Source organism: Zonotrichia albicollis, chromosome 8 (assembly GCF_047830755.1).
Source record: "Zonotrichia albicollis isolate bZonAlb1 chromosome 8, bZonAlb1.hap1, whole genome shotgun sequence".
Lineage (NCBI taxonomy): Eukaryota > Metazoa > Chordata > Aves > Passeriformes > Passerellidae > Zonotrichia > Zonotrichia albicollis.
The window spans coordinates 7,018,096-7,042,629 of NC_133826.1; the positions used below are offsets into that span (position 1 = coordinate 7,018,096).

The 24,534-nt window shown below is 41.5% G+C and overlaps 1 protein-coding gene across 10 annotated transcripts in view; it reads right to left on the minus strand.

Annotated features, from left to right (window-relative positions):
- Positions 1–407: 407 nt before the first annotated feature.
- The window catches only part of ELAVL4 (ELAV like RNA binding protein 4), a 61,912-nt gene continuing 37,785 nt past the window's right edge, over positions 408–24,534 (minus strand). For 9 of the 10 annotated variants that reach the window (XM_074545821.1, XM_074545819.1, XM_074545826.1 and 6 more), the window contains exons 3-7: positions 17,273–17,376; positions 7,198–7,351; positions 6,623–6,848; positions 5,193–5,231; positions 408–1,010 (exon numbers count right to left, since the gene is read on the minus strand). In XM_074545821.1, coding sequence (XP_074401922.1) covers positions 662–1,010; positions 5,193–5,231; positions 6,623–6,848; positions 7,198–7,351; positions 17,273–17,376 — 872 coding nt within the window. In that variant the 3' untranslated portion in view covers positions 408–661. The remainder of the gene's footprint in view (positions 1,011–5,192; positions 5,232–6,622; positions 6,849–7,197; positions 7,352–17,272; positions 17,377–24,534) is intronic. The other variant, XM_005482240.4, reaches the window with a different exon arrangement.

A 24,534-nucleotide genomic window follows, 5' to 3' on the forward strand; every position in this document is an offset into this window, starting at 1 on the left:
CCATTTTCAGCAAAGAGACCACCTCTTTGGCAACATTGTTAATGTTATTTAAATTGTTATGTCATCAGGTATCCCCCGTTACCCCATTCCCTAACAGAAGACTGTTTAGTTCACATGATACAAAAGAAAAAAGGAAAAATAAAAAAAGTTGCAAAATTATGTTCTTCTTTTTGCAATTTTTATTGTTCCTCTTTAATTTGTGTGGGGGGTTTACCAATCTGATTCAATCAATGTTTTGAAAAAACAGAAAAGAAAACAAATCTTTTTTTTCTCGCTTTTAATCCCATTAGTTCGTAAAAATTGTTTTTTGTTTTATTATTTTTTCAAATGAGTGAATGGTCATCTTAAAAAGACCCACCTTCAAGGAAGGTAGTAAAACTAGCTGGCCGGGTAAAAATCCCTGCACATTGTTATCTATGTATATTATATTCAACAACGACAGCTATGAAAGAACATTCAATGCATCAAAGGTTTTTTTTTTTTCTAAGCATTATAAAATCCTTTCCTGTTCCTCACAGGATATCCAATGTTTTAATACTTAGGCAACACTGGCTTATAAAGTCCATGGTTGAATATAAGCCTTGAAGAGTTTTTTTTTTTGTTTTGTTTTGTTCGTATATATATTTATATATATATATTTTAGTAAGTAAGGATATGAAATTCAGGATTTGTGGGTTTTATTGGTTTTAAAGGAAACTTGCAATACTCTGTCTCCTAAACGGTATCCATTAAGGCTGGCAATGGCCATGGCAGCTTCGTCGTAGTTGGTCATGGTGACAAAGCCAAATCCCTTGCACTTGTTGGTGTTGAAATCGCGGATCACCTTGACATTATTGACCGCTCCAAAGGGACCAAACAACTGCCACAGCACGCTCTCATCCGAGTCGGGGGACAAGTTGTAGACGAAGATGCACCATCCAGTCCCGGTGTGACCAGGGATATTCATTCCCACAAGGCTCGTCATACCATCAATTGTGATCGGAGAAAACCTACCGAGCAAAAAGAGGGGTCTATTCTAAATATATCTCTTGGCACGAGCTATAGGGCTCCAAGACTTTAAAGTAAATAAGCCAATGGTACTGAAGGTTCTGGATCCTGTCCCTGGAAGATGACCACAGAGCCACCCTTGCTCTCTAACTCCTGCTGAAGCGGAGGGGAGCTGTGCTAAATAAATGAAATCGCCAAATCTGGGCATAAATGCATCTCCCTCTGAGGATAAGCCCTGCTTAGATGTGTACAAAGACCTCAGAAAAGAAATGCTTGAGGACAATCTGAGTCAGAGAGGGCCTGCACACACTGTGATAAACAACAGCTCGTGTAAAAAAAGAGCCTGTAGAAATTTGCCACTTATTTCCAGCACTGATATAAGTTTCAGGACAACAGAAATCTAATGCTTCGTCTCCTACTAGTCTGCAGCGAAAAAACCCAAGCAAACTTCAAGACCTATTTTAAAGATTAGTAAGAAATGCCTTTGTCAGGATTCAGCTGTAATGGTAGCTTCTTCAGCTAAAAATACTATTAGAGAGATGTCTCTAAGTGGTAGATTTCATTTCTCCTCCTAACGTGGTCCTTAATTGACATACACTGGGGAAAAAATCCAGGTGATAAAGAATCCTAAAGCTAGGCCGCATACACAAGAAGGTTTATGCAGCAATTGTAGAATAAGTAGAACATAAATACAATTAATGAGCACATCACTGATACCTTCATACTGTGAGGCTTCATTTCCATGACAGGCTTTAGGTCCTTCAAAAAGACAATGCAGGAACTAATTCCCAGAATTCAACAGAGCACCCTACTGTTTTCTCCCTCGCTGTCCTTTGGGACTTTACCTCGAATATCCAAAGAGAGCAGATAAAGCCAGGTGTTTAGGAACACGGATCCATCACGGGATAACAAAGGCTGGGCAAGATCTAGGGAGATCATCTGATCAGCCTCCTGCTCCAAGCAAGGCAAACTTCTCAAATGAGACCAGCTGCTCATGGCCCTGCAGAGGGAAGCTTAGGAAATCTCCAAGGACAGGAATGCCGCTCCTGCAGCCGCTGCTGCAGCGCTCCATCCTCACTGCAGATGAGTTTCTCTAATCCTCAAGTGGAATTTCCCCTGCTGCAGCCTGTCACTGCTGATTCTTGTCCTCCTGCGTCTGACCTCTGCGAAAAACTCGGCTTCACCTTCTTTCTAAAGCCCCTCGTAGGCAGCTGAAGGCAGCAGTCAGGGGCTAAACTCCACATTTGCCTGTCCCGAATTTCAGCGTGTTCCTGCAGCTTTCCAAGGTCTCCCCAGTGGCAGCCATGGCCAGCAGCAGTGACAGCCCCTGCTCCTCACCAATTTAGTGTCACCAGCTAATGCGAGCAGGGCGCAGCGCAGCCCATGACTCAGGTTATTAATGAAGATGTTAAGCAGTATCAGCCCTCAGGATCAACATAATTTTCCTTTCATCAGTGTGGAAAAAAAATTGACATGCTTTCTGAAGCTACACTTTGGGATATGTTTTAAAGTAACAACTGCACAGAGGAAACGTCTTAAAAAATCCAGTTTCACGTGTACCTTCAATATGATGAGTTTCAATACCAGAATGGAATAATAATTCCTCAGGATTTTCTGAGCGATGATTGAGGGAGCAGAGGGAGATACTCTGTTGCTGAGAGAGTTCTTGAGCTCTCCAAAACTTTTTACACTTGTAATAATTTCCACATTTCGCAATCTGCACAGTATTATGCAGTGTATATTAAATAACCATAAAGGAAACTACACACTTGATGGTTGCTCACTGTTCTGTTGACGCCTGACGGCACTTTTTATGTATATTCAGGGAAAAAGAAGACACTTGGAATATACATCTTAAGCTGAGGATCATCACTAGGGTGTAGCTGTGCTGTAAATGAGCAGTTCACAAATGCTCACAGCATCAGATCCTCAGGAAGGTTTGCAGACAGTTTATTAAAAATCCATGGCAATTTTCCAACTCAACTTCACTTTTGCAAATCCTTATCTCGACACATTTTAGTTTCTCTACCGCACAGTGAAACCAGTGACATTATCAGAACAGTTCAGCACAGAAAGGCTGGACAAGGCCAATTTCTACTGCTCTTTCCACTGCAGGTGGAAATCAGGATTGGAAATAAGGCACAGCCAGGCTTGTACAAGCCAACAGCTTCAGCTCATTTTGAAATCTGCAAGCTGGGACTTCAAGCCCAATCACTGGCCAGTGCTGACTGTGCCAGCAACATACATAAGCCAGCAAACACTGCCTTTCTGGAATGTTTAAATTTAATGTGAAATACAACACTGAGGGACACACCATGCTCTAAGTAAGGATGAAATAAAACCCATACAATGCAAAGCCGTGCGTGTCACAATGCATTATAAGGCTTTGCATTTTAAAGAAATGCTGCCCTGATGCAAAGGGTTAAAGTTTCCTACAGTTCACTGGAGAGCAGCTTTTCCCTGGAAACCTTTAGGAGCTATGCAGCTTTCAACTATTTATGTGCCATGAGCACAGCAGCTGCTGTAAATCCAACAAAACACGCACGAAACTGGTGCAAGTGTATTGACACAAATACAAGATCACCTATCGCATAAGGAGCTTTGCTTCTAGCAAGTGATCTGAAATTAGCCTCAATAAAACCTTTTTTCCACATCAGCATGTCTCATTTTCCATCAGTACCACACAGTTAGCACAGGGAGAGCCTATCTCCTGCTTCTGAAGCAGCTTCAGAAATTATCAGTGTGGTATTTTTTGTCACCCTGCACCTATAAATTCAGGTTTTGCTAGTGCAGGTACAATTGCCAAGGTTTGCTGAGAGGATATAAGAACTAATTTAAGATGCCTGCAAAATGACTTTGAACACTGCTGTGTTTTTAGAGTAATGCTGCAGACAATGTTGAGAAAGCAGATGTATAACGTATAAAGTCAGGTGATCGCTCTTTTCCTCTGCTCAGGCTGAGCCTATCCTGCACCGCACACCAGCCCAATTCCAGCAAAGGAGCAGCAGCAAAAACCCAGGCAAGCCTCCCAGCACAAACCCATCCTTCTGACACTGACCTGCACCTGGACAGACACTCAGCTGGGAGAGTTTCCATGTTTCTGATGAGATTTCAAGGAACAAATAAGGTGGGAGAGCACAGGAGAAGGGCAGTGTGGCAAAATCAGGGGGTTCTGACTCCCCACATCCCCATCCCCACTCAGGATACCCCAACACAACCAACGTGCCCAGGAACACCAGCACTGCTGCTGCTGGGGAGGAGCTCTGGTTTGATTTTCCTCTTTTGAGTATTCAAGAGTTCAGAGCTGCACTGAGTTACTGAGGGGTTAAACCCCACCTTAGTGTCTGCTACTAGCTTCTGTAGAGATATACTTACCATACCTTTTAGAGGATGAGCTTCAAACAAAAGCTCAAGCAATTTTCAAGTGTGTTGAGTAGACCATTTCAGAAGATTAAGGAGTACCTTCCCATCTTAATCTGGACATTTTAGGGCAACATCAGGAATAAGACTACACCTTTGTTTTGCTGCAAGGATCGCTTATGCTGATGTTGCCATTAAAAGAAACACTAACACCACATCATCTCATTTTAGCTACCAAACATACTCATGGAACAGCAGAAATGTTGACAGATCAGCTGAGCTTTCACGCATGCGTGCACATACAAACACACAGCTATTTTAAACAAACAAAAAAACAAATTTCAAGGACTGAAAAAAAAATTCAAAGTATTAAACCTGTAACAAAAGAAACTTTGGGCTGATTGAGGTGCACACAGCTGTATTTTCAAGTCAAACTTATGATGTGGTCTTAACTGTGAGAGACCACAGCAGCCTAATTCTGATTTTTGACTTAAATTTTCCATTATCAGATCAGAGATTTGTTAAAAACTCCAGTTGATAGTTTTGATTCTGTAAAAAGCACCACTTAGCAGAGCAACTGCAATTTCAATGCTTGTAGCTGTGGCACCTAAACCATTTGAGAAGCCCACCTGTAAATAAAAAAAGGTTGAAAAACCCCACAGAACTTGTGCGTGAGGCCTTTAAAGTAACAAAACCAACTGAAGTCCAAACTTAAAAAGAATTTGACATGCTGGTGGAAGAAAAGAAGGGATAAAAAAAATAAAGTTAGTGAATTAAAAAAAAATAAATTGTAGCACCAATCTGTGCCAACACGGACATCTGGCAATCTGTGGAATTCTAATTACCTCTTTACGCCATAGGCCATATTAAGCAAATTGTCCAGCCTGAAAAGAGAAGGAGGGTCTTTGGGTTAATGTCTCACAGATGGCAAGATCGCTCAATGGAACTATTATTAATAGTGTTCCATTTTCAAAGAAGAAACGTTCAACAAGTTTCCCACACATCTAAGGAGCCTAACAACTCCCAGCCTGCTTTGTTAAGTCTGAGATTGTGCTTAAATTTCCACCAGAGCATTTAAAAGCCTTTTTTAAACTTGTCTACGGTCTAGAGAAAAGCTTAACCTTTATAGCTTGGTTTTAAAAGATGCACTTAGGATTTGTCTTTTTTTTAAATAATTCAACTTTTTTTGGTAATTTAACTGCTCACCTTAATATTTTATTTTTAAATTAACTGTAAATATAAGTCCAAAACTGCTGGAACAGGAAAACTTTTTGATAATCTGCTTTAGTATAATACATTCTCCCAATTTTATTATATATATTTAGCATTAATCCTTCATGACATGTAAATCTAAATTGACCACCAAATTTGGTAGAATTTAATCATCTGCTTTCCATGGCAGCACAATAAAGTCATTCTGTCCATGGAAGGATTCAGTGATAACCTCAATGGACACAGCTGCATGCCAAAGACACAAAAACAAGTGTAAATTTAATGTATCCAATGACTGACTTTTTATGATCTTTAATTCATTAGCACTTTCCATCACTGACAAACTAAAATTACTTCTGAATAATTCTCTAAAGCCAGTGTGCAACTCAGTTATGCAAATATGTCCAAGTTTTCTTTCTTGAAGGCAGACTTTTTTATTTGAAAGCTGGGTTGCCTGAGAACTATTAAGTATGAAAGTAATAGGAACATCACATATTGCTAACTCTGCCTTATGCATCAGATGGAAACAGTATGCTCAGAATGCAAAGCATAAAACATCCCCAAAAGCATCTGAAGCCTCACACCAAAGACTAACACAAGGGCTCTTTATACTAAGAGCGGATATCTCAGGCTAATAAATTTAATGATACTCCTGCTGACTGGGACAGACTCAGCTTTTTTCCTGCTACCAATCCACTGTCATTAACATCAAAGTCTAAGCTGCATCAAAACTGTAGTAATATAGCAGAAAATAAAAGCATTACCCAAAAAGAGAGAAAGAACAGGACAGTCACTGCTCATTTGATTACCAGAGTAACTCTATTCTGACCTCCCTTTTTCTGTGAGCCTTCATGAGATCTGATTGTACAGTACTTCAGCTGTTTTAGTAAATACAACATGACTACTGCTGTCAGCAGATTTTCCTCCTCATTCTCCAGGAAAGAATATTTAATTTTACAAACAAAATCAGGTCAGCCTACGCAACTAAAGCATATTTTCCTGCACAGCACCTGCCCCACATTGTTGTCGCTGGTGGAACCTCAGTTCTTTTCCAGGTAATTACCTGAATCTCTGAGCCTGGTGGTGAAGTGGTCCAGGGTAGCGTCTGTTGGGAGACTGATACAGCTGTGAAAGGAGTGCCTGGCTTGTTTTCTGGCTGGGGTTATTGGCAAACTTCACAGTAATTGGTTCTGTAGCACCACTAGGCTTCTGGCCATTTAGTCCCTTTATGGCTTCTTCTGCCTCTATTCTCTTATCAAAACGGATAAATCCCACACCTCGAGAAACCCCTGGGAAGTAAAAACATGTGAAGAGATGAATATTCGTAGGAACAGCCTCATTTATGCAACGAACAAACTGAACATTGGGTTCAACTTCTCACAATAGGTGGTTTGCAAATTAAGGCAAGTCCTGTAAAGAAAAATCCTCTTCCCAATCCCAACGAATTTAAGTAAACAATATTCTGTATTTTGATAGTTCCTCATTAAAGAGGCAGCAGTTATACCTCTAGTTACATTTATAAGGAAACAGACACTGCATTTTACACTACAAGTCAAAAAAACCCAGCTGCAGACATTACCAATTTTGCCACTTCCAAAAGAAAAACCATGCACTTATCAAGAAAAGTTTTCTTTTAACCTGTGACTTGATCAACCAGAATCCGTGAGGTGATGATGCGCCCATATTGTGAGAATAACTGCTCTAATTCTTTCTGGGTCATGGTTTTGGGAAGGCCGCTGACATACAAGTTCGCATCCCGGATGGAGGCCGAACTTGGACGGGCATACGACACCTAGGAGAGAAAAGAGAGGAGTGTTAGTGAGCTACAGCCACCCTGGGCATTTTGGACAGATCATGTTCTCTTCTTTCACAAGACACAACCCTGCAGTTCAGACAGGACCTGTTCTGCCAAACCAGCAGAGCCAGGAAAGGCTGAGGAACAAAGGAAGAGCTGCAGAGACCTTAAAACAGACACAAGGGTTCTGAAGTGCAGTGATAAAACCCCGTTGTTCAGAGGTGGATTAATGTGCACCTTCCCACGCACGGCTCTGTGAATCCCCCCCACGGCTGTGGGTGTGTGGATGATTTGCCGTAGCCAGCCCCGCACGCTCAAGTTCCCGCATGTTTTTCTTTTCCCCCTCCAAGTGTCTGAAACAGATCAGGTTATTTGCAGAGCGATCTTTTGTGCTCTCTCTCTTTGTGTTTGCATCCTGAGCTGGCAAGATCTGTTCTGGATGAACAGTAAAGTACTGGTGAAATTAGACTAAATGAACATCTGCTCAGGGAGCTGTAGACTGACACTCATTGTCGGATCTGCAATTTATCACGAGAAGTTCCCTTGCATTATAAAGCCCAGAATCAGACCATAAAATATTATGACCGAGCAAACAAGAAAATCTAGCTGTGGCTCTGCATGTGTGCTGTTGGAAAATTACTAATTCAAGCCTCTTAACTGCTCTTCTACCTATGAATCAGATTTATAATTATAATAGGTGCATAAAAAGCCTTCTGCACTTTTAAAATAATATATACATTTAGAATAAACACATTTAACATAATAAAAACACTTCCTGGATAAAGCCTAATGGCAAATTTTCAGCACAGATCATGAATTACTTTGCAGCACATCTGAAAAAGCATTGGAAACCAAGCTGAATATTCTGCACTTCATTTTGATTTATTTCAATATAAACAGATCAGTGCTCTCCTGCATTGTCTTAAAATGTGTCTAGGAAGGAAGCGGGGGGGGGTTCCCATCACGAATACAATACATTCAGCAATTGTATTCCCTTTTTCCCGAGCCTCAGCCTGAACACAGATGATGTCAAATGCATGTCTATGTGTTTTATGTGTCAAAGAGTTGTCTTTATGCACTCCACACCTAAAAATAGATGTTGACTCAACACAGAAAATTATGTTAATGACTAATATTTGCTTCCACAGTCTTCTCTGCATAATAGCAGACAAACTCTAAAGATACTAGATTTTAAGGTTTTTGGCAATTTCTTTATAACTAACATGTTTGTCCATAACCTTTTAAGTCTAACATTTACAGAGAAGGCTGGGGAGAGGCGGTGGAAAATTCAGGGAAAGAAATATGAAATAGAGGTTAGAGAAAACATTTGCATCAATGGAGGCAAGCTCAGGCACACAGCACAAAGCAGACGTGAGAAGAGCAGAAACCTTCAGGTGCTGAAAGGAAGAAGGATATTGGGGTAGAAAATATTTTGTGCCACAGCCCTGATGGGGCACAGCATTTGCATCACTTCCCTGCTGGTTCAGAACACCCCTCTGACGGACCCAGGACCAGAACACACATGATGGCATCACTTGGCTTTTATGTAACAAGGCTCAATCCAGACCCTGGGGATACCAGGGACAATCACATGGTGCTTTCACCTACAGCTTGGTTTGGTGCTGGGGCATTTGGAAAAGCAGATTCTCCCTCCCCACTCTGCAAATGCCTCTCCTTGAGAGGGCACTGTAAGAGTTCAGGCATCTACAGTTTAACCTACTTTAGAAATAACAGTTTAAAAAAACATTTAAGAGCCTCTCTGGAGTGAGGGTAGGGATCTTACCTATTCCTCAAAACTGAGAGCAGCAAAATGAATAAAGTTCCTGGGCAAACAGCCAGGGGTTTCCTTTGGGTTTCTCACTCTGGCACATTCATTAACCAAATGCCACGTTACAGGGAAGATGAAAAGTATTGGGATATGCAAAAAACACTACTTCCCAGAGCAATGAGTGCCTGACATTTTATATATATATACACTTCTACTTACAGAAGGCTCTCTGCTCCCGTGGGCCTTGCAGGCAAGCAGAGGAAGGAGAGGCTGCTCACACTCCCAACCCTCCACTCACAGCACATGTGAACACCTATTGCTGCTCAGGTCTAGTTTTTATTTCCTCCTGCAATCAAACGTTCAGGCTGCAGGGGAGCCTGAGCCAAAGAAAGAAGCTGCCAAAAGCAACTCAGCCGTCTTTAATATCAAGGAGAAAAGGTTGCGGAGCTGAATGGACTCAAGGCTAGTAATGTCAATTATTTATCTGCTTCTGAATCTTTTTCATCTTCCCTCTGAGGTCAGCCAATGACAAATCGATCGGTTAGAGTGTGCCATCCTGCTTTCAAGCTATTATTCCGTTAGTGCTGAGGACGGGATGTCTTCCCGTGTGTGAGCTATCAAAGGAAGAAATCGCCCACCCTGACCCTCCATCACACCAGAAGCTCCTTATGCTGTGTGAGTTAAAATGGGAGCAAAAACCAGCTCCCATTTTATCCCTGCAAACCGCAAAGCACTGCGTGAGGACGCTGCATTAATTCTTTATATTCACACTCAAAAATGATTTTTTTTTTCCTTTCCTTTGCTCACGGCAGTGTTAGCACCCTGTAATGAAACAGAGCGTTGAAACAGAAAAGAGTATGAATTCCTTGTGGTGGCTAGGACTCCAAATAATGAGCTAGAGAACACCAAGCTACTGTTTGACCCAGGCATTTCTCAGCATTAAAATGTTTGTCCGCTCGTACAACGGTTGAAGGTCGAACCATGGTGTTGGATTTCACTGCAGAAGATCATTCAGGAGTTCTGCGGTCAAATTTGCAAGGAAGATAATAAAATATTGTAGAATTCATTTAATGGCTTGCTGGCCTCAGATGTTAGTTTCTATAAATACATTTATAATAACTATGAAAAACATTTAATAGGACATTTCTCATCTGACATTGAGCATTAGCCTGTGTAAGGGCTTCTCTTCATAATAAACAGTGATCTCCAGAGGCTGCACCACTGTTTCCCAACACCACTGCAGCATCAGAAGGTACAGCATTTCATATCTTCTATGGCAAAGCACATTTTTCTTCAAGTGCACAAAAAATATCTCCAAGTAATTATCTTCCCTATTGATTTCCTACCTGCTTTCCCATATAGAAAACTTTTTGAAGAATTACTAACCTCGAGACTCTTCAGAACATAAATTGAAATGGTCTGGCCTTCCCAAGCCAGAGCCCACAGCAAAGGCACCCAGAGGCATGAACGCATCCCATTTATCTTCTGGAACAAGCAACAGCAGCCATTTGAACACTGCCACTCAACCACTTTGCTGCTGCTCCCTGTAAGAGAAGCCTTCAACTCCTGTGCTAATCCTGGACTTCTCAAACATCTCCAAGTCCACTTCTAGGAGCCTCCTTGTAAAATTTAACTCTGCTCTGAAGAGGAACTGCATCATCTTTCCTGAATGATTTGCTCTGCCAGCGCAGCCACCCCGCCCTGGACATACCTGAGCAGCAACCAAGCAGCTAATTCTGCAGATACCAACCTTCTCTGAGATGTGCCTTGCTCTGCACCTACCATTCCTCACCTGGAGAATGGGACACCATGCAGGAGCCTTGAATCAGGGTGCAGCACAGGCACCCAAGGGCCACACCAATCACTCACCCAGGGCACCTCTCAGCCACAAGCAGCTAAGGGGCTGGATGTCAGTGTTAAGTGACTCCCTGGGCAGCTTTCAGAAAGTTTGTGTAACATTCAAAAACACCAGACTCCTTGGTGACCTTAATACAGAGACTTTGCTTTGTCCTTTTGTGACTCCCCGAGACACAGGATTTCTTGTGTGATTTTTGGGGTGAGTCACTTGGCTTTTTTCTGCCTGAAGTCCAGTTTAAAATGGGGACAACCCTTCCCTCACTTGCTGCCCCTTGTCCCACTAGTACAAACTGGAACAGCTTTAACACAACCAACTCAAAAGCCTCACACGTAAATAAAGCACAGTTTCACTTGTTTAATGCACATCCAGGACTAGAAGTAAAATCATCTTAGCACCAGTGAACAGGCTATGGCAGAAAGAGACATTTCCTCACAACCACTTCCAGACCCTCAACTGTGTCCTAATTTTGTGCAAAACCAGATTTGAGACACCCTCCTGTGAAAGTTCTGTGCTTTGTCAGAACAAGCAAACACAAAAGCCCTCTGATCCAGAGGCTGAAGACCAGGATGTGGAATACTTTCACATCTGATTCTTGCACTGCTCTGTCCTTTCTCTTCACTAAGCCCTTGGCTGGAGGATGGAGGGGAGTGACGATGCACTTTACTGTTGAGCGATTCAATGCCATTTTACAGAGATTAATTATAATTGCAGGTACAATGGTCTATCCCATCATTTCAGGAAAGACATCCATAGATAATAACCTAGGAACACTCCTGGCTGTATCAAGAGCAAGGCTAAGAGAAATAATTGCTCTGGCTCGGTGGAGTGAAAAGGACTCACTGGCAAAACTGAGGCAGTAAAAAGAAAAATCCCGATTAAGCAAAGATGCATGAAATTAAGAGGCAGAGACTCTCTGGTGCCTGCTGAAAGCAGCAGAACCAAAGCTGGACCTAAAAGGTCCAGCAGCACTGAAAGGTCCTCTGAGCACCAGTATCACCGCAGGCCAAAGAGTGGAGGAAGGTTTGTTAACAAGCACCACAAAGTCCAAAGGGCTACAGTGACAGAGGCTCCTAAAGAGCAAAACAGGAGTCAACTTTAGTTGAGGCTTTCCAGGTTTGCAGCATCTTTCAAGTTTCTGGTCCAAGATTTTGTCTTGGGGAGCAGCAGCCATAGCAAATGACCCCTCTGACTAACTGTGAGCTACCATAAACAAGACCAAGCAGTTAATTTTAGACGGAGCTATACAACAGCTACACCCAAAATCTGCAGTTTGTGCCTGTAATGTGAATTTTCAGAAAAGGGGGGAAAAAAGGGGCTCAATGCACACAATGACACTCAAAAATGCAAATCTCTCCTTGCTGCAGTCCAACATACCCAGCTACTCCCAGCACCTTCCAACATCCCAACCTTCCATCTCTTCCTCCTTGCAGAGCATCCAAGCTCTTCTCTGTACACCCTCTCCTTACCACCCAGCCCTGCACATCCCATTTCTTCAGAGGGACAGGAGGCTGCAGGCAGTGCCCAGCAGGCTCGGTGGCCCTGGGGAGGCTGTGGAAAAACACGGTTGGAAAACACCAGGTTTAGGCTGAGCACTGCACCAAGGGCACCCAACACCAGAGCTCTGCTACCATCGCTGTCAGCAGCCCAGCACCTTCTGGCTGCCACCCAAACTGTGCTGAGCTCCCCCACGGCTCCCCAGGAGTCCAGGAGATGCAGTCTCCTCCCCAGCCCTCCCTGCTGCAATCCCTCCTCCTCCTCTGCGCAGCACGGCTGGAAGGCAATCTTTTTGACAAATGACTTTGTAGGACAGAGAAGTCTGAGGCTGCTGTTATTTGGTTACCCTACAGTGACAGGATGGTTTGTAGTTTTGTGGACAATTACAAGAATTAACATGGACAGATTTAGAGCCTGGGTTTTGTGGAAATAGCTGGCATTTTGAAAAATGCCACAGAAACCAAGATAAATAGGAAGATCTTTCAGCAGTAATGTTACTACTTTATTTTCAGAAAAAGCAGCATTACTTTCTCCCACAGCCTTATTTGCTGTATTTTAAACTAGGACCATCCAGACCTATTGATCAAAATGGGAGAATAAAGAATACAGAATTCCATGCTATTTATTAAATTTAACTGAAAATTAAAATAACTAGAAAAAGTCTCTGAGCACAGAGGAATCATCTTATCTGTTTGGTATTTTACCATCGGATAGATACGATGGATTTCGATGGATTTTAAAACTGGAGCTTGTCAAGGGCTCAGTGAACCCAGATTCCTTCTCCCCTCTCTGGGGACATCTGCCCAGCTCCAGCAGTGTCACAGCATGTACCTGCTCCTGTGAGGGAAGGAAGAAGCAAACCTATTTCTCAGGCAACAGAGAAAAAGGAAGAAAGGGGTGCACAAGACTGCACTTCAGGGGGGTCACTGGCTCTTTTTAGATTTCAAACTTCCTTTCAAAACTGTTCTGCCCTTGTTCCAATGAGGCCAGGTCACCTGAATCCCCAAGTAAATTGTAAAACACTTCCCTTGCATCCTTTCAGGCGTTGTCCTTTTTTCAGGGCAAAGCAGCAGTTTAAACAATCTGTACCCCATGCACCACACATCTTATTTTCCTTCTGATATTTGATGCAACTGAATTGCCAGGCAATCTTCAACAGCAGCAGTGACCTTTCATATGCTTTTATGGATGGGCAAATTTAATTTCTAAAAATAGATTCAATTTCTGGAATATATATTTATTTCAACACACTGTCTCTTCCCTCACTCTAAACTGTTTTGCAGAATTATGTCAAGCTTTAGCTGTAAAAATAAAGTGAAGCTTTTCGCTCTCACAAGAAGATGATGCTGCTATGAAATGGCGTAAATAAAATATGCACTATGATCAGCTGAGGAAGAACAAAATGTGTATAACCTATTACCACCAAACACAACTCCCTCCAATGCTTTTCCCCAACAGATATTCTGTAAATCGTCACCTCTCAACTTTGACTTGAAAGGGCATCATTGACTTAAATAAAATGCACATAAATATTTTAGCTGCTAGAGTGAAAAGGGATTATTTATCATAACAATGACAGAATAAAAAGAACATTTCTCCAGTTATTTTAGTCCACACATCAGAGCCGACTGTGCCTGGCTGTTCTGCTGATCCTGCTATTAAGCCAGTTCCTCCTGTGACTGCATGGCTGTTTTGCAAGGCATCAGGAGAGAAAGAGAACATTAAGCTGCCACAAAAATGTTACAGAAGTGAAAAGGACAGCATCTTGGGCCTCATGCATAAAATACATGCATTATTTTTAAACAGGAATTAAGCCTTGTGGGGTCAAAAAATGAGTGCAAATGCAACTCCCCAGAGCCACCTCATGTTCAGTCAAGGTGCAAGGAACAGCAGAGCCCACGACACAGATGCGACAATGCCAGCAGGACCACAGTAACCTTGGCAGTAGAAGTAATTTGCCACTGTAAAAGGCTTTCACAGATTACTCATTTCAACTTGCTTTCCATTAAAACAGCTTCCAAAAGGCAGCCAGAGAAATTCCACCTGGACTGCAGCTACCCAACATACACAGACAGGAGCCAAGGTTCAGCCCATCCATCAATAAGATATTTACAGATTGATTCTGAAGCAAAAAAACCCAGCCACATTCATAAAGCAGAACAAAGTAATCTTCAGTACTTTTCCAGCTCAATGTTGTTCTACTAAATATTTTTTAGCCTGCAAAACTATGTGCTACCGAATTCATTTCTAGATGTTCTCTTGAGAGAGGTTTTTTTTAATGCACCCATGGTGCATTTTTAGTAACTGTAAAGGGCATCTGTAGCTAAAGTAATTTGGTCTGATAATTAAATATAGTAGTTCCACAAGTTTAAATACTTCAGCCTTACAAAGGAGGACAGTGAGATGCTGGAAAGCAGCATGTGGGGGCAATGGGCAGTGAGGAGGTTCAGCAGCGCTGAGTTCTGCTCCTCATCACCTTGAAACCCTTTGGAAACCAGAGAGCTCTCCAGCAACACAAATGCCACTGGCAGCACTGAATGCACCTGATTTATCCCTCAGTGTGAACACTGGGAAAGCTCCATCCCCACTGCACGGTACTAGGGAATGCAGACCTAATTTATCAGGATTTCCAGAAGTAAAACATAAATTAAAATATAAAAAAGCCAAGGGGGTAAAGGTAAGGTAATCACATGTGATTCTGCAATGAAAAACTGGGTTGGAAACTACTGATTGGATGTCCCTGGGGCCAAAACTTTGGCTGTTGGGATAGAAGGCTCCCTTGGGTTCGTTTTAGGCAACTGCATAAAGCCAACTTTATTTTAAAAAAATCCCAAACCCTATGCTTCCTCCCAGCCATAGAAGAACTTATGCAGCTCCTGTGCATGTAGATTAAATCAATCTCTTTGCTTATTATAAAATTTTAACAGCTTTCAAAAGCCCCCTCCCAAAATGTCCTGTTATTCTATGCTAGTCTACAAGCTATTAATGAACATGCAAACCCCAAAATAAACCACTGAATTTCTAAAACTTATACTGAATTTAAAAAATGTACCACAAATAAGATTTTACACAGGATATTCCCAGATAACAAAAGTCTTACTACAGATGATAACAAAGCATAATGGTTTAATTTTGCATGTGAGAAATGTATAATAACTGGTGTGGGTTCCAGTTTCTGGAGGCCTTTTACTGCATGAGTTTTCTGTAACCTTGAAATATTATAAATGTAATAGTATTGCTCTGGTTCACAAAAAAGAAAAACAGAGGCAAAGCAGCAGAGGTACTTAGGGACAAGAAATGCGGTTCTTTCCTACGGCTGAATAATGTTCAAAATATACATGTGCTGCATGAAAAACTGATCTAGATTTTCCAAGTTCTACTGAATTCTTAATAAGCATTTTCAAAATATTTTTACCCGATAATGTGCCTTTAAAAGCAATTTGGAGAGCAACTTTTCACTCTAAGTGGAAACTGCTGAGTCCAAGCCTGCATTTCCACCTGCAGCAGTTGATAAGATGGCAGATTTTGCTGCCTCGCCTTACATATTCCTGTAAGTGTTTCCATTAGCTCTACAAAACCATGCTGTGAGCATTTTGATGCGTGGCCCACATGCCTGTCTGTGGGATGGGATCTGGATGGTCTGAGGGAGGTTTGGAAGCAGCCTTGCCTATGAAATCCATCAGCTGCTCCACCACTTTCATAACCCTCCGCTCAGCACTTCTGCTCCTCACTGATCAAACATCAGGGGAAACACTTGCTTGAAACAATCCTCAGAAATACACCAGAATCCAATAAATACTTTTGCTTTAGGGAATACCACTTGGTCCAAACCACAATCTTTAGCCAGACTGCCAAAACCCACAGTATTGGCTACATTACATTGTATCTTTTTTTGCAAGATACAACATCACTGACATTACTTGTACCAACATTCAGTACAGTAAAAATTCTATTTTTATATTAACACTTTTAGCTTTGAAATACAAATTAACTACAGAAGAAAAATTAAGAAAATGGTGCAAATCAAAAGCCAGCATTCCAAAAAATGATCAAAGCAGTTTCAGATAATTTGAATCTGATCTGCTGTTTGCTCCTGTTCAATTTTTTGATTCACATCCCTTAAGCTGTATTATTTGTCAGAATTTGGGATGTGGAAATCTTCTGCAAGCTGTTCCAGAATAGCTTTATCAGCCATGCAGCAAAAACGGTGACAGTGTAGAAGCTTGCTTTTCTTGTGAGACCACTTAAGGAGGTCATTGAATAACTAATGGTCTATTACAAACAATGAAATAACAGACTTCGGTGGGAAGCCTCCAGCTTTTAAAAAATAAATCAAATTAAGGATGTGGAAATTCAGAAAATTTTTATTTTGAGAATGACATATTCTAACTTGTAAGAAACATGCTTTCAACACCTGACAATGACAGGAGTGTCACTAAAGGAGATCACTCTGACAAAGTATTTCCCATGAAAACATAAGGAAACATGTAAGTTCTGAATACATCATCAGGTACTTCACCTGTTTATGGATAATGGTATCACTCTGGCTGTTCTATTCTACATTTAAGCCTCACTGTCATGCTTTAAAGAGCTTCCTGTTACTTTCCCCTCTCTTTAACAATAGCAGCAATTTCAGAGAAGAGAGATTTCATCTTCTGCATGTCTGCTCATTGTTCCAAGGAGGAGCTCGTTAACCCCCTTACAATGGAGAATAAAACAGTGATGAAATTGCCAGAAACAGTTCCAACTACTTTCTCCCATTCCTGAATTGAGCAAAAGGCATTTTATATTGTCTTACCTTTATGGTTTTGGTCTGGAGTCTGAGTCCATTTAAAGTGTTAATGGCTTTCTCTGCATCCTTTGGATCAATGTAGTTAACGAATCCATACCCTAAACTCTGCCCTGTTGAAACACAAGAAAAAGAAAAAAGGACTCAATATTTTTCAGCACAGGAACAGCTTTCAAGAGTAGAAGCACAATATTCTTACACTGTTCATTTCATCCCTGCTTTCCCTTAGAGTCTCTATGCTGTTTTTCACCATTTCTTTATCTCCTTAATACAGGGGGAGCCATCATAAATTTAAACTGCTGCTCTGAAGATCCTTCTGTAAGAACAAGAAGCAGCAACTCCTCACCCTGCCTTCCCCAGGAGTTTACTGCAAAGCTTCTATGAGGCTTGACAGCAACAGAACTGTGTAATAGTTTTGTGCTGAGCTCCCAATAAATATAACTGGCTGACCTGCCAGTAACAAGGCCACCTCTTAAAATTAAATAAACACACACATATAATTTTGCTGCTGTTTATAAACAAATCTTGGAAGTATTTAAACCACAAAACTAGGAAATTGCATTTTTACACTAACCTTGAAGGAGCTGAGGAACAGAAAACCACCTTTACATCTCTTTTTACTGCTCAGTGAGCAGCCAGTAAGTAAATAGAAGAAGGGACAGCCCAAATTGCAGCTGGGCGAGGGACCACATTAGAGCTCCCCTTGGAGCATTCGAGATGACAGCAAACCCAAACAGTGCAACAACTGCTGCTGTGCACGGGATGGCAGGAGGCCCCTGCAGCAGCCAAAAGCCTTTCAGCAGCTCCTGCCTGCCCAGCCAGACCCGTGTGTGTGTGTGTGTGTATGTGTGTCTGCAGCAGAACAGACCCGGGTATAACTGGGCTAAGTGACCCGGGGCTGAGAGGCCGTGCTGTGGGCACTGCAGGGATCACACACACACACGGCTGTGGGGCTGCACAGGGCTGGGAGAACCCCATCCACAGGGATCTCTTCCTAATTCCCAAGCAGCAGCTTTGCAGCACCAATTCTATTAATGCAACGTGACAGACAGCCGCTTCCAGATCCCTTCCCTTCCAGCATCCTACTGAACTTATTTCGCATGTCTGGAAAACACAGGTTTTTTTTTTTTTTTTTTTTTTTTTTTTTTTTTTTAAGGCACATGAACTCAAACACACACAGATAATCACGTTTCAAGAATCTGTAAGCCCAAGCAGGCAGGTGAACCATCCTGTCAGGCTCCCTCTCATACACCCTTCTGTGTATCTGGGGCACAGCAAGCCAAAAAACCACCTGTCCCTCGGCACTGATGTGCAGGGGATCAAAATGCTGCTGCTCACAGGCAGTGAGAAAGGAAACATGTGAAAATGCCTCCCCAGGAGAGGAGCAGCATTTGTGGAGGTTTCTAGCCACGGGAGCAGCAAGCAGCGACCCAGCTCCTGCTCACCAGGAGGAAGGGGAGCTTGGGAAGGCAGCTGCACACCAAGCGCCTTGATGTCCCCTGGAGGCACAGATCCTGCCTCCCAGCACAAAGCTTTGTTTCTTTGTCTCCTGGACTACAAAAAAGCATCTGTGTGTTTCTCAAAGTCAGACGCCACCAAAAATACAGCGTTTGCTGTAACACAAATACAGGGAGCGCTTCTGTCTTACGAAATCAGATCAAAGCCCTAAAAGCTGCTAACTATGCAATGGAAGACTTTAAAAATCCATGGAAACACTGCAGTTCATGCCTGAAATGCCCACATGCAGGCGAAAGAGAAGAAATGGCTGTTTTAACATACAATACAGCCAGGGAGCAATTCCATCCCATCAATTCAACTTCAGAAAAAAGTATAAAAACATACTCTGTCTTCCTGGAGAGCTGAACTAATCTTAGCAAAAATATTCTTACCCAAGTTATATGACATTAACCAAGAATGACCTGAAGTCTGGCTGAGCACAAAACCTAGAGCAAAAATACTGTAAAGATACTTTCCCTGCCATGCCTTCTTCTGCTTGCCTACCTGAGGTATTTTATACAGCCCCAATTCCTGCACCTCCGAACACATCAAATCTTTGATACATGTAATCCTAAACAATCCTAGGGAGAGGAAAGCCATTCCCTAGGAAACAAACATCTTTTTATGGGGGGGAAGGAGACTCAAGGATCAGAGATGGATAACCTGTGTTTGTATCCTTTCCCTATTAATCATCTCTGGGCTTCAAAGGTACACAGAGAGCAGGAGTAGCTGATGTTTGACTGGGATTTGTGGCCAATGTCTGATCCTGGGCTTCCATGTCCAGCCACTGCTATTCTCAGGGCACATGGACTGACCAACCTCTACAAGGCATACACTACTTCTCAACAATCTCCCATAAAAACATTCTCACTTCTGCAAGTACTCACACAAGAGAGACCGTGGACAGCAAACCCACAGATAGCACTAGCAGTAAGAAAGGGAAATATATGTGAATACAAGAAAATAATGAGATCACTATTACATAACATTTTTCTTTGAGTCCTCCAGTAACATTCAAGTTATTTAGATATCATCATCTCTCATTCTCATTACCAAGTGGCAATGGATAAATATATTTTCTCCAGCTGAAGGACAACATACCAAAACAAATAAAAGTTAGTCTTGTCTGCATGCAGGACTACAGAACCTGGCTTAATGAAAACTATTACACTGTCATACCATTTTTCTTTCAAATAACAGGTCAGAAACGAGATTTCTTCTTGTCAGTGTATTTACTCCTGGACATCAAGAAATATATGAAATTTGTAACAGGTTAGCAGGCCTGTTACTCAGAAGCATTTGGTTATGAATTCATATCCCACTGATTGCTATATTAGCTGTACTGTACGCTCACAAAAAAGGGTGAATGCTCAGAATTTTGAGCACTGAATTTCTGTTAATTCAATGAATACCCTTTTATCTTAAAACCTCAAACTCCACACCCTTCACAGCCCATTGAAAGCTCGGTGCAGTTGTTTCCATCAGCAAATTCCTTCTGCTGTGTCCTGGCATAGACCTCACTGTACTAGTGAAGCTGAAGGGAAAAAATACTTCCCACTAAGAGCTTTCCACTTCAAGGGTCTATTTTGTTTGTTTACTTTTTATTTTCACCAAACTTGCCTAAATATTATCATGTGTTTAAAAACTGACACAAACACTTCAGTCTCAAAAAATTGAAAAGACAAACTCAGATTAGTTTTTTGTCTGTGAAAAGCTTTATGATGACTGTGGAAAACATCATAAAGTTTTACTGTGCTAAACACTTACAGTTAAGAAGCCAAAATTTATACATGCAGCTAAAAACACGAGTTTCAAATTCCTCTCAAGAGCAATGTACCTTATGTCAGACAAAACAGACTCCAGATATGAAAGAACTAAAAATTGTAACAGGTGAAGAAAGGAAAGGATTTTTTCCAAAATACAGTAAACAGTATGAACTTCCCTATTTTCTTCATCATGTGCTCTTCCTGCATGTTCTCCAAAAGGGTAACACTTCTTTGGACACAATCTGGCAGCACAAAGCAAGCAGCTGGACCTCTCAGTGGGATCCCACACAGACACTGTAGTTCATTCCCATGCTACACTTCCCAGGAACAGCACCGTAAATAGTAAATATTTTCTGTGATTTGGAATCCAATAGTTCATCACATGCTGTGATTCAGTAGGTCAGGCAAGAGATATTTCTAGATGATCCTAAAACAACACCTTGTTATCTTGCTATTCCCACTGCTCTTTCCGAATGTTTTCTCTAGCAGCAGAAAATGGATAGTGGACCTCCCAGAATCTGGTAAGGAATAAGTCTAAAAATGAGCACTAACAGGGTTAGAAGTTATCAAGGACTTGACAGTCTTAAAAAAAACCAAAACAGGCAAAGCCAAGCCCAAGCTGGAAATGTACATGTTTTGCATTTGACAAAGTCCCATTTCAGAGCTGAAAACTGCACTTAAAACCAGTCATGAGAAAGAAAATAGGAAAAAAAAAAATCAATTCACCCTTTATCATTTTTATCCATACAACCAAAAACCTGTAACTGTGAAAAAGGCAGTGTCAAAGACCTGCACCTTCCTTTACTTCCACTGTAAGCCAATCTACATTGGCCAATTCCATATTTATGCTAAGAAGTAAAGGGAAAACACACAGAAAAACCCCTCTAAGTTAGAACAGAAATAGCATAGAAAACAGATTTTAAAAAGGTATAAAACCCCTCTAGTAAAGGTTGGAATACAAAATATATATATTTTTTTTTTAGGTTACTGAAAAAAGATCCCTTAACACTCATCCTGACTCACCAGGAGATACTAATAGTAACAGTACAGAGACAGAGGCATTATGTACACCTGAAGAGGTATGTGAAGACATACCCAGGTGAATGCTAAACAGGAGCTCCTGAAGTTATATATGTTTAAATTAAATGATCTGGATTATTTGCAGAGAACAGACTCCAAAAAAAAGGGGCTAATGGCTCTCTTTTGTGATTAAGAAATTCCAGGCGCCTGAAGGAAAAATGTTTGTACTGGAATTCAGACAGGGAGGACTGGACAGCCCAAGTACTTACAGGTCCAGCAGTGTAACACTGAGCAAGGCAAATTTACAGAATATCCAATACTGGACTTCAATAATAAAGAATTAGTGAGGGGGTAATAAAATCAATGTCAATCAAATTAAGTCTATGGAAAATAGATTCCGTCAAACTGAAATGACAACCTTCTTGATGAGATTACAAGTTTGACCTATAAATTTTAAGAATGCCATTTAATCAACATTGATATACTTGGTCTTCTCTAAAGGACTTGATTTGGTACTGCTTATTAATTGACTAAGACAAAATTAACAGGGCACACATTAAACGGATTAAAGAAGCCAACAGATCTCTTACTGGGACTTGTGAATAGGAAATCACGAGAAAGACCTGTAGGAAAGCATCTATCTCAGGAAACAGATCTTGGCCCTAAATTGTTTATTTCCACCACTAAGTGGAAAAAACCCAAACTACTTGCTTGAGAAAAATGACTGCAGAAAGACAGAAGGAGGAGAGGATAAGTACAAAGAGGACAGAGGGAAAGCACAAAGCAATTTAAGCTCCTCAGTAAACCACAAATACACACATTTGCACAGCACAAAGATTACATCCTGCCAAACCAAGTTAACTGGGCCGTGCTTTAGGAACGCTGAAATGAAAAGACTGACACAGGCTACATCAAGCTTGCAACACTGACACAAGAGTTAAAACTATTCTTGCCATAAAAGTCACAGAATCAGACATGGAAGGAAAAATTGCTGCTTCTGATGTGCCTGTGCTTTGCTGAGGAAGAGCCCAGTCCTGGTGCACGTGTTCCAAGCAAGACACTGATGCCCTGGTGATGGGGCCATGAGAACTGACTACAGCACAAGGATTCCTTCACTTGAGATAAGGGGGTCAATCTGCCTACCTGATCAAAAAGTTGTGATAGTAATTTGAACAAAGCTGAGCCTGAACATTACTACATTAGTATTCACATGGAGTACAATTATTTTTTTCCTTACTAATGTTTACCCATAGAGTTATGTATCCCAAATCCCACTGCTTGGCAAGTGAAAGCAAACTAGAAACAATACAGCAAACGCTGTTTTCCTGCGGAAGCCATTTGCTCTGTGTTTTTGACATGGAAGGTAACACAAATTTAAGTACCTACCAACCATTTTGTCAGTTCTACCACAGGAAATTCTGAAGGCTTGATTTTTTTTCTGAAAGCTATGCTCTAGCTCAAGCAGAAATTAATCCAGGGAACGCTTTGGCAGGATGTGTTAAGTGCTCAATAATCTCTTCCACTCTGAAGCTCTACAAATACACTGTTCCTGCTGGTTCTATGAAGAACAATCATTGCCACAAGCAAAGCAGAAGCAAACTACATCCTCAGAAAGTCTGAAGTCTTCCTACTGCAAGAAACTATTCCAAGAGCAACTTAAAGTAGAACTTTTATTTACTTGGTCACAGGTGGGCAATTGAAAGACTGGTTAAAACCATCTTTTTTAGTTGGAAGTAAATTACTGTGGAATTAAAGAACTATGGTCCCCACTATAAGCAGCCACTCATGAGAACAAGCACAGAATGGGACAGCAGTGATCTGAACTGCCTCAAATTGTGTTTTTGTTGTGCCCTGCCCAAATGTAAAACCTAATTAAAGCTGCCCTCCCTGCAGACAGGCGTCCCTCCCTTGGGAAGTAGGGCACGTCTGACAGCTCATTGCGCATCAGCCAGGCACGAGTCAGACAGCAAAAGCCTTCAGTCACCCTGCCTTGGGGACCCAAAGATAAATAACACCACCAATTCTCCACATCTCCCCAGGTCCATTTGTGCCTGTTCAAACCTGGGTGAAATTCAGGGAAGGAACTGGTCGCGGGGTGAGCTTCTCTCTGTGGCAAAAGCTCAGCGAAACTTGCTGTCCACCTGTGGCTCTTCCAAGCAAACCTGCACATAATTCTTCCACTTTTCCAACTGTTTCTCAAGATTGAGATGTTTGGAATAAATAGAACCTATGGATGGATGGCAGGGAGATTGCTTTCCGTCTTTTAAACAAGAGAAACCAAAGAGAATTCTGAAGTTCAAGGCTGCCCCTGCTCCAGCAGACAGGTCCATTTCAGAACACCACCCTGTGAGCCTTCAAACCAATTCAGAAGTCTTTTAAACACATTCCTGGGATGAAAAGGAATGACTGCGTCTCATACAAAAAGCTGTATGAAGCAGAGGATTTTGGAGAAGGTTACATAAATATCCTTGAGATGATATATTCATAATGTGCAAAGAGGGTCAAGTGAAATGACTTTCATTTTTTTTTCTTGTTGTTTCCACAACAGTCCCCAACAAATAGAGCTGTTCACCTTAAAAAGGAGGTAAGCTATAGAGAGAAAATTCAGATCAAGAGAAAATGAGATCTGATCATGAGCCCAGTTCAAAACCTGCTCCTTGTCTGACGCTTTTTTATACCAGTTATGTCAGTCTCATTCATTCTCCATCTCTTTACCAAGGAAAATCACCTGCTGTCACCCCAGCAATGCACACTGCAGTCTCAGGTGAACCAAACCAGAAGGCAAGCATCTTCTGCACACAGTGCTCCTAGGACCAAACAATTAAGCTAAGGCTGTCACTGTCACAATTCACTGCAACCCATCTAAGAAGGGTAACTTGTTCTGTGCTTAGTGCAGCTCAATCACAGCACCCATTTAGTCTATAGCTTATTTACAATACAGACTCCTTATGTTTGTACAAACTAGGATTCATTCAATACACATTGTCC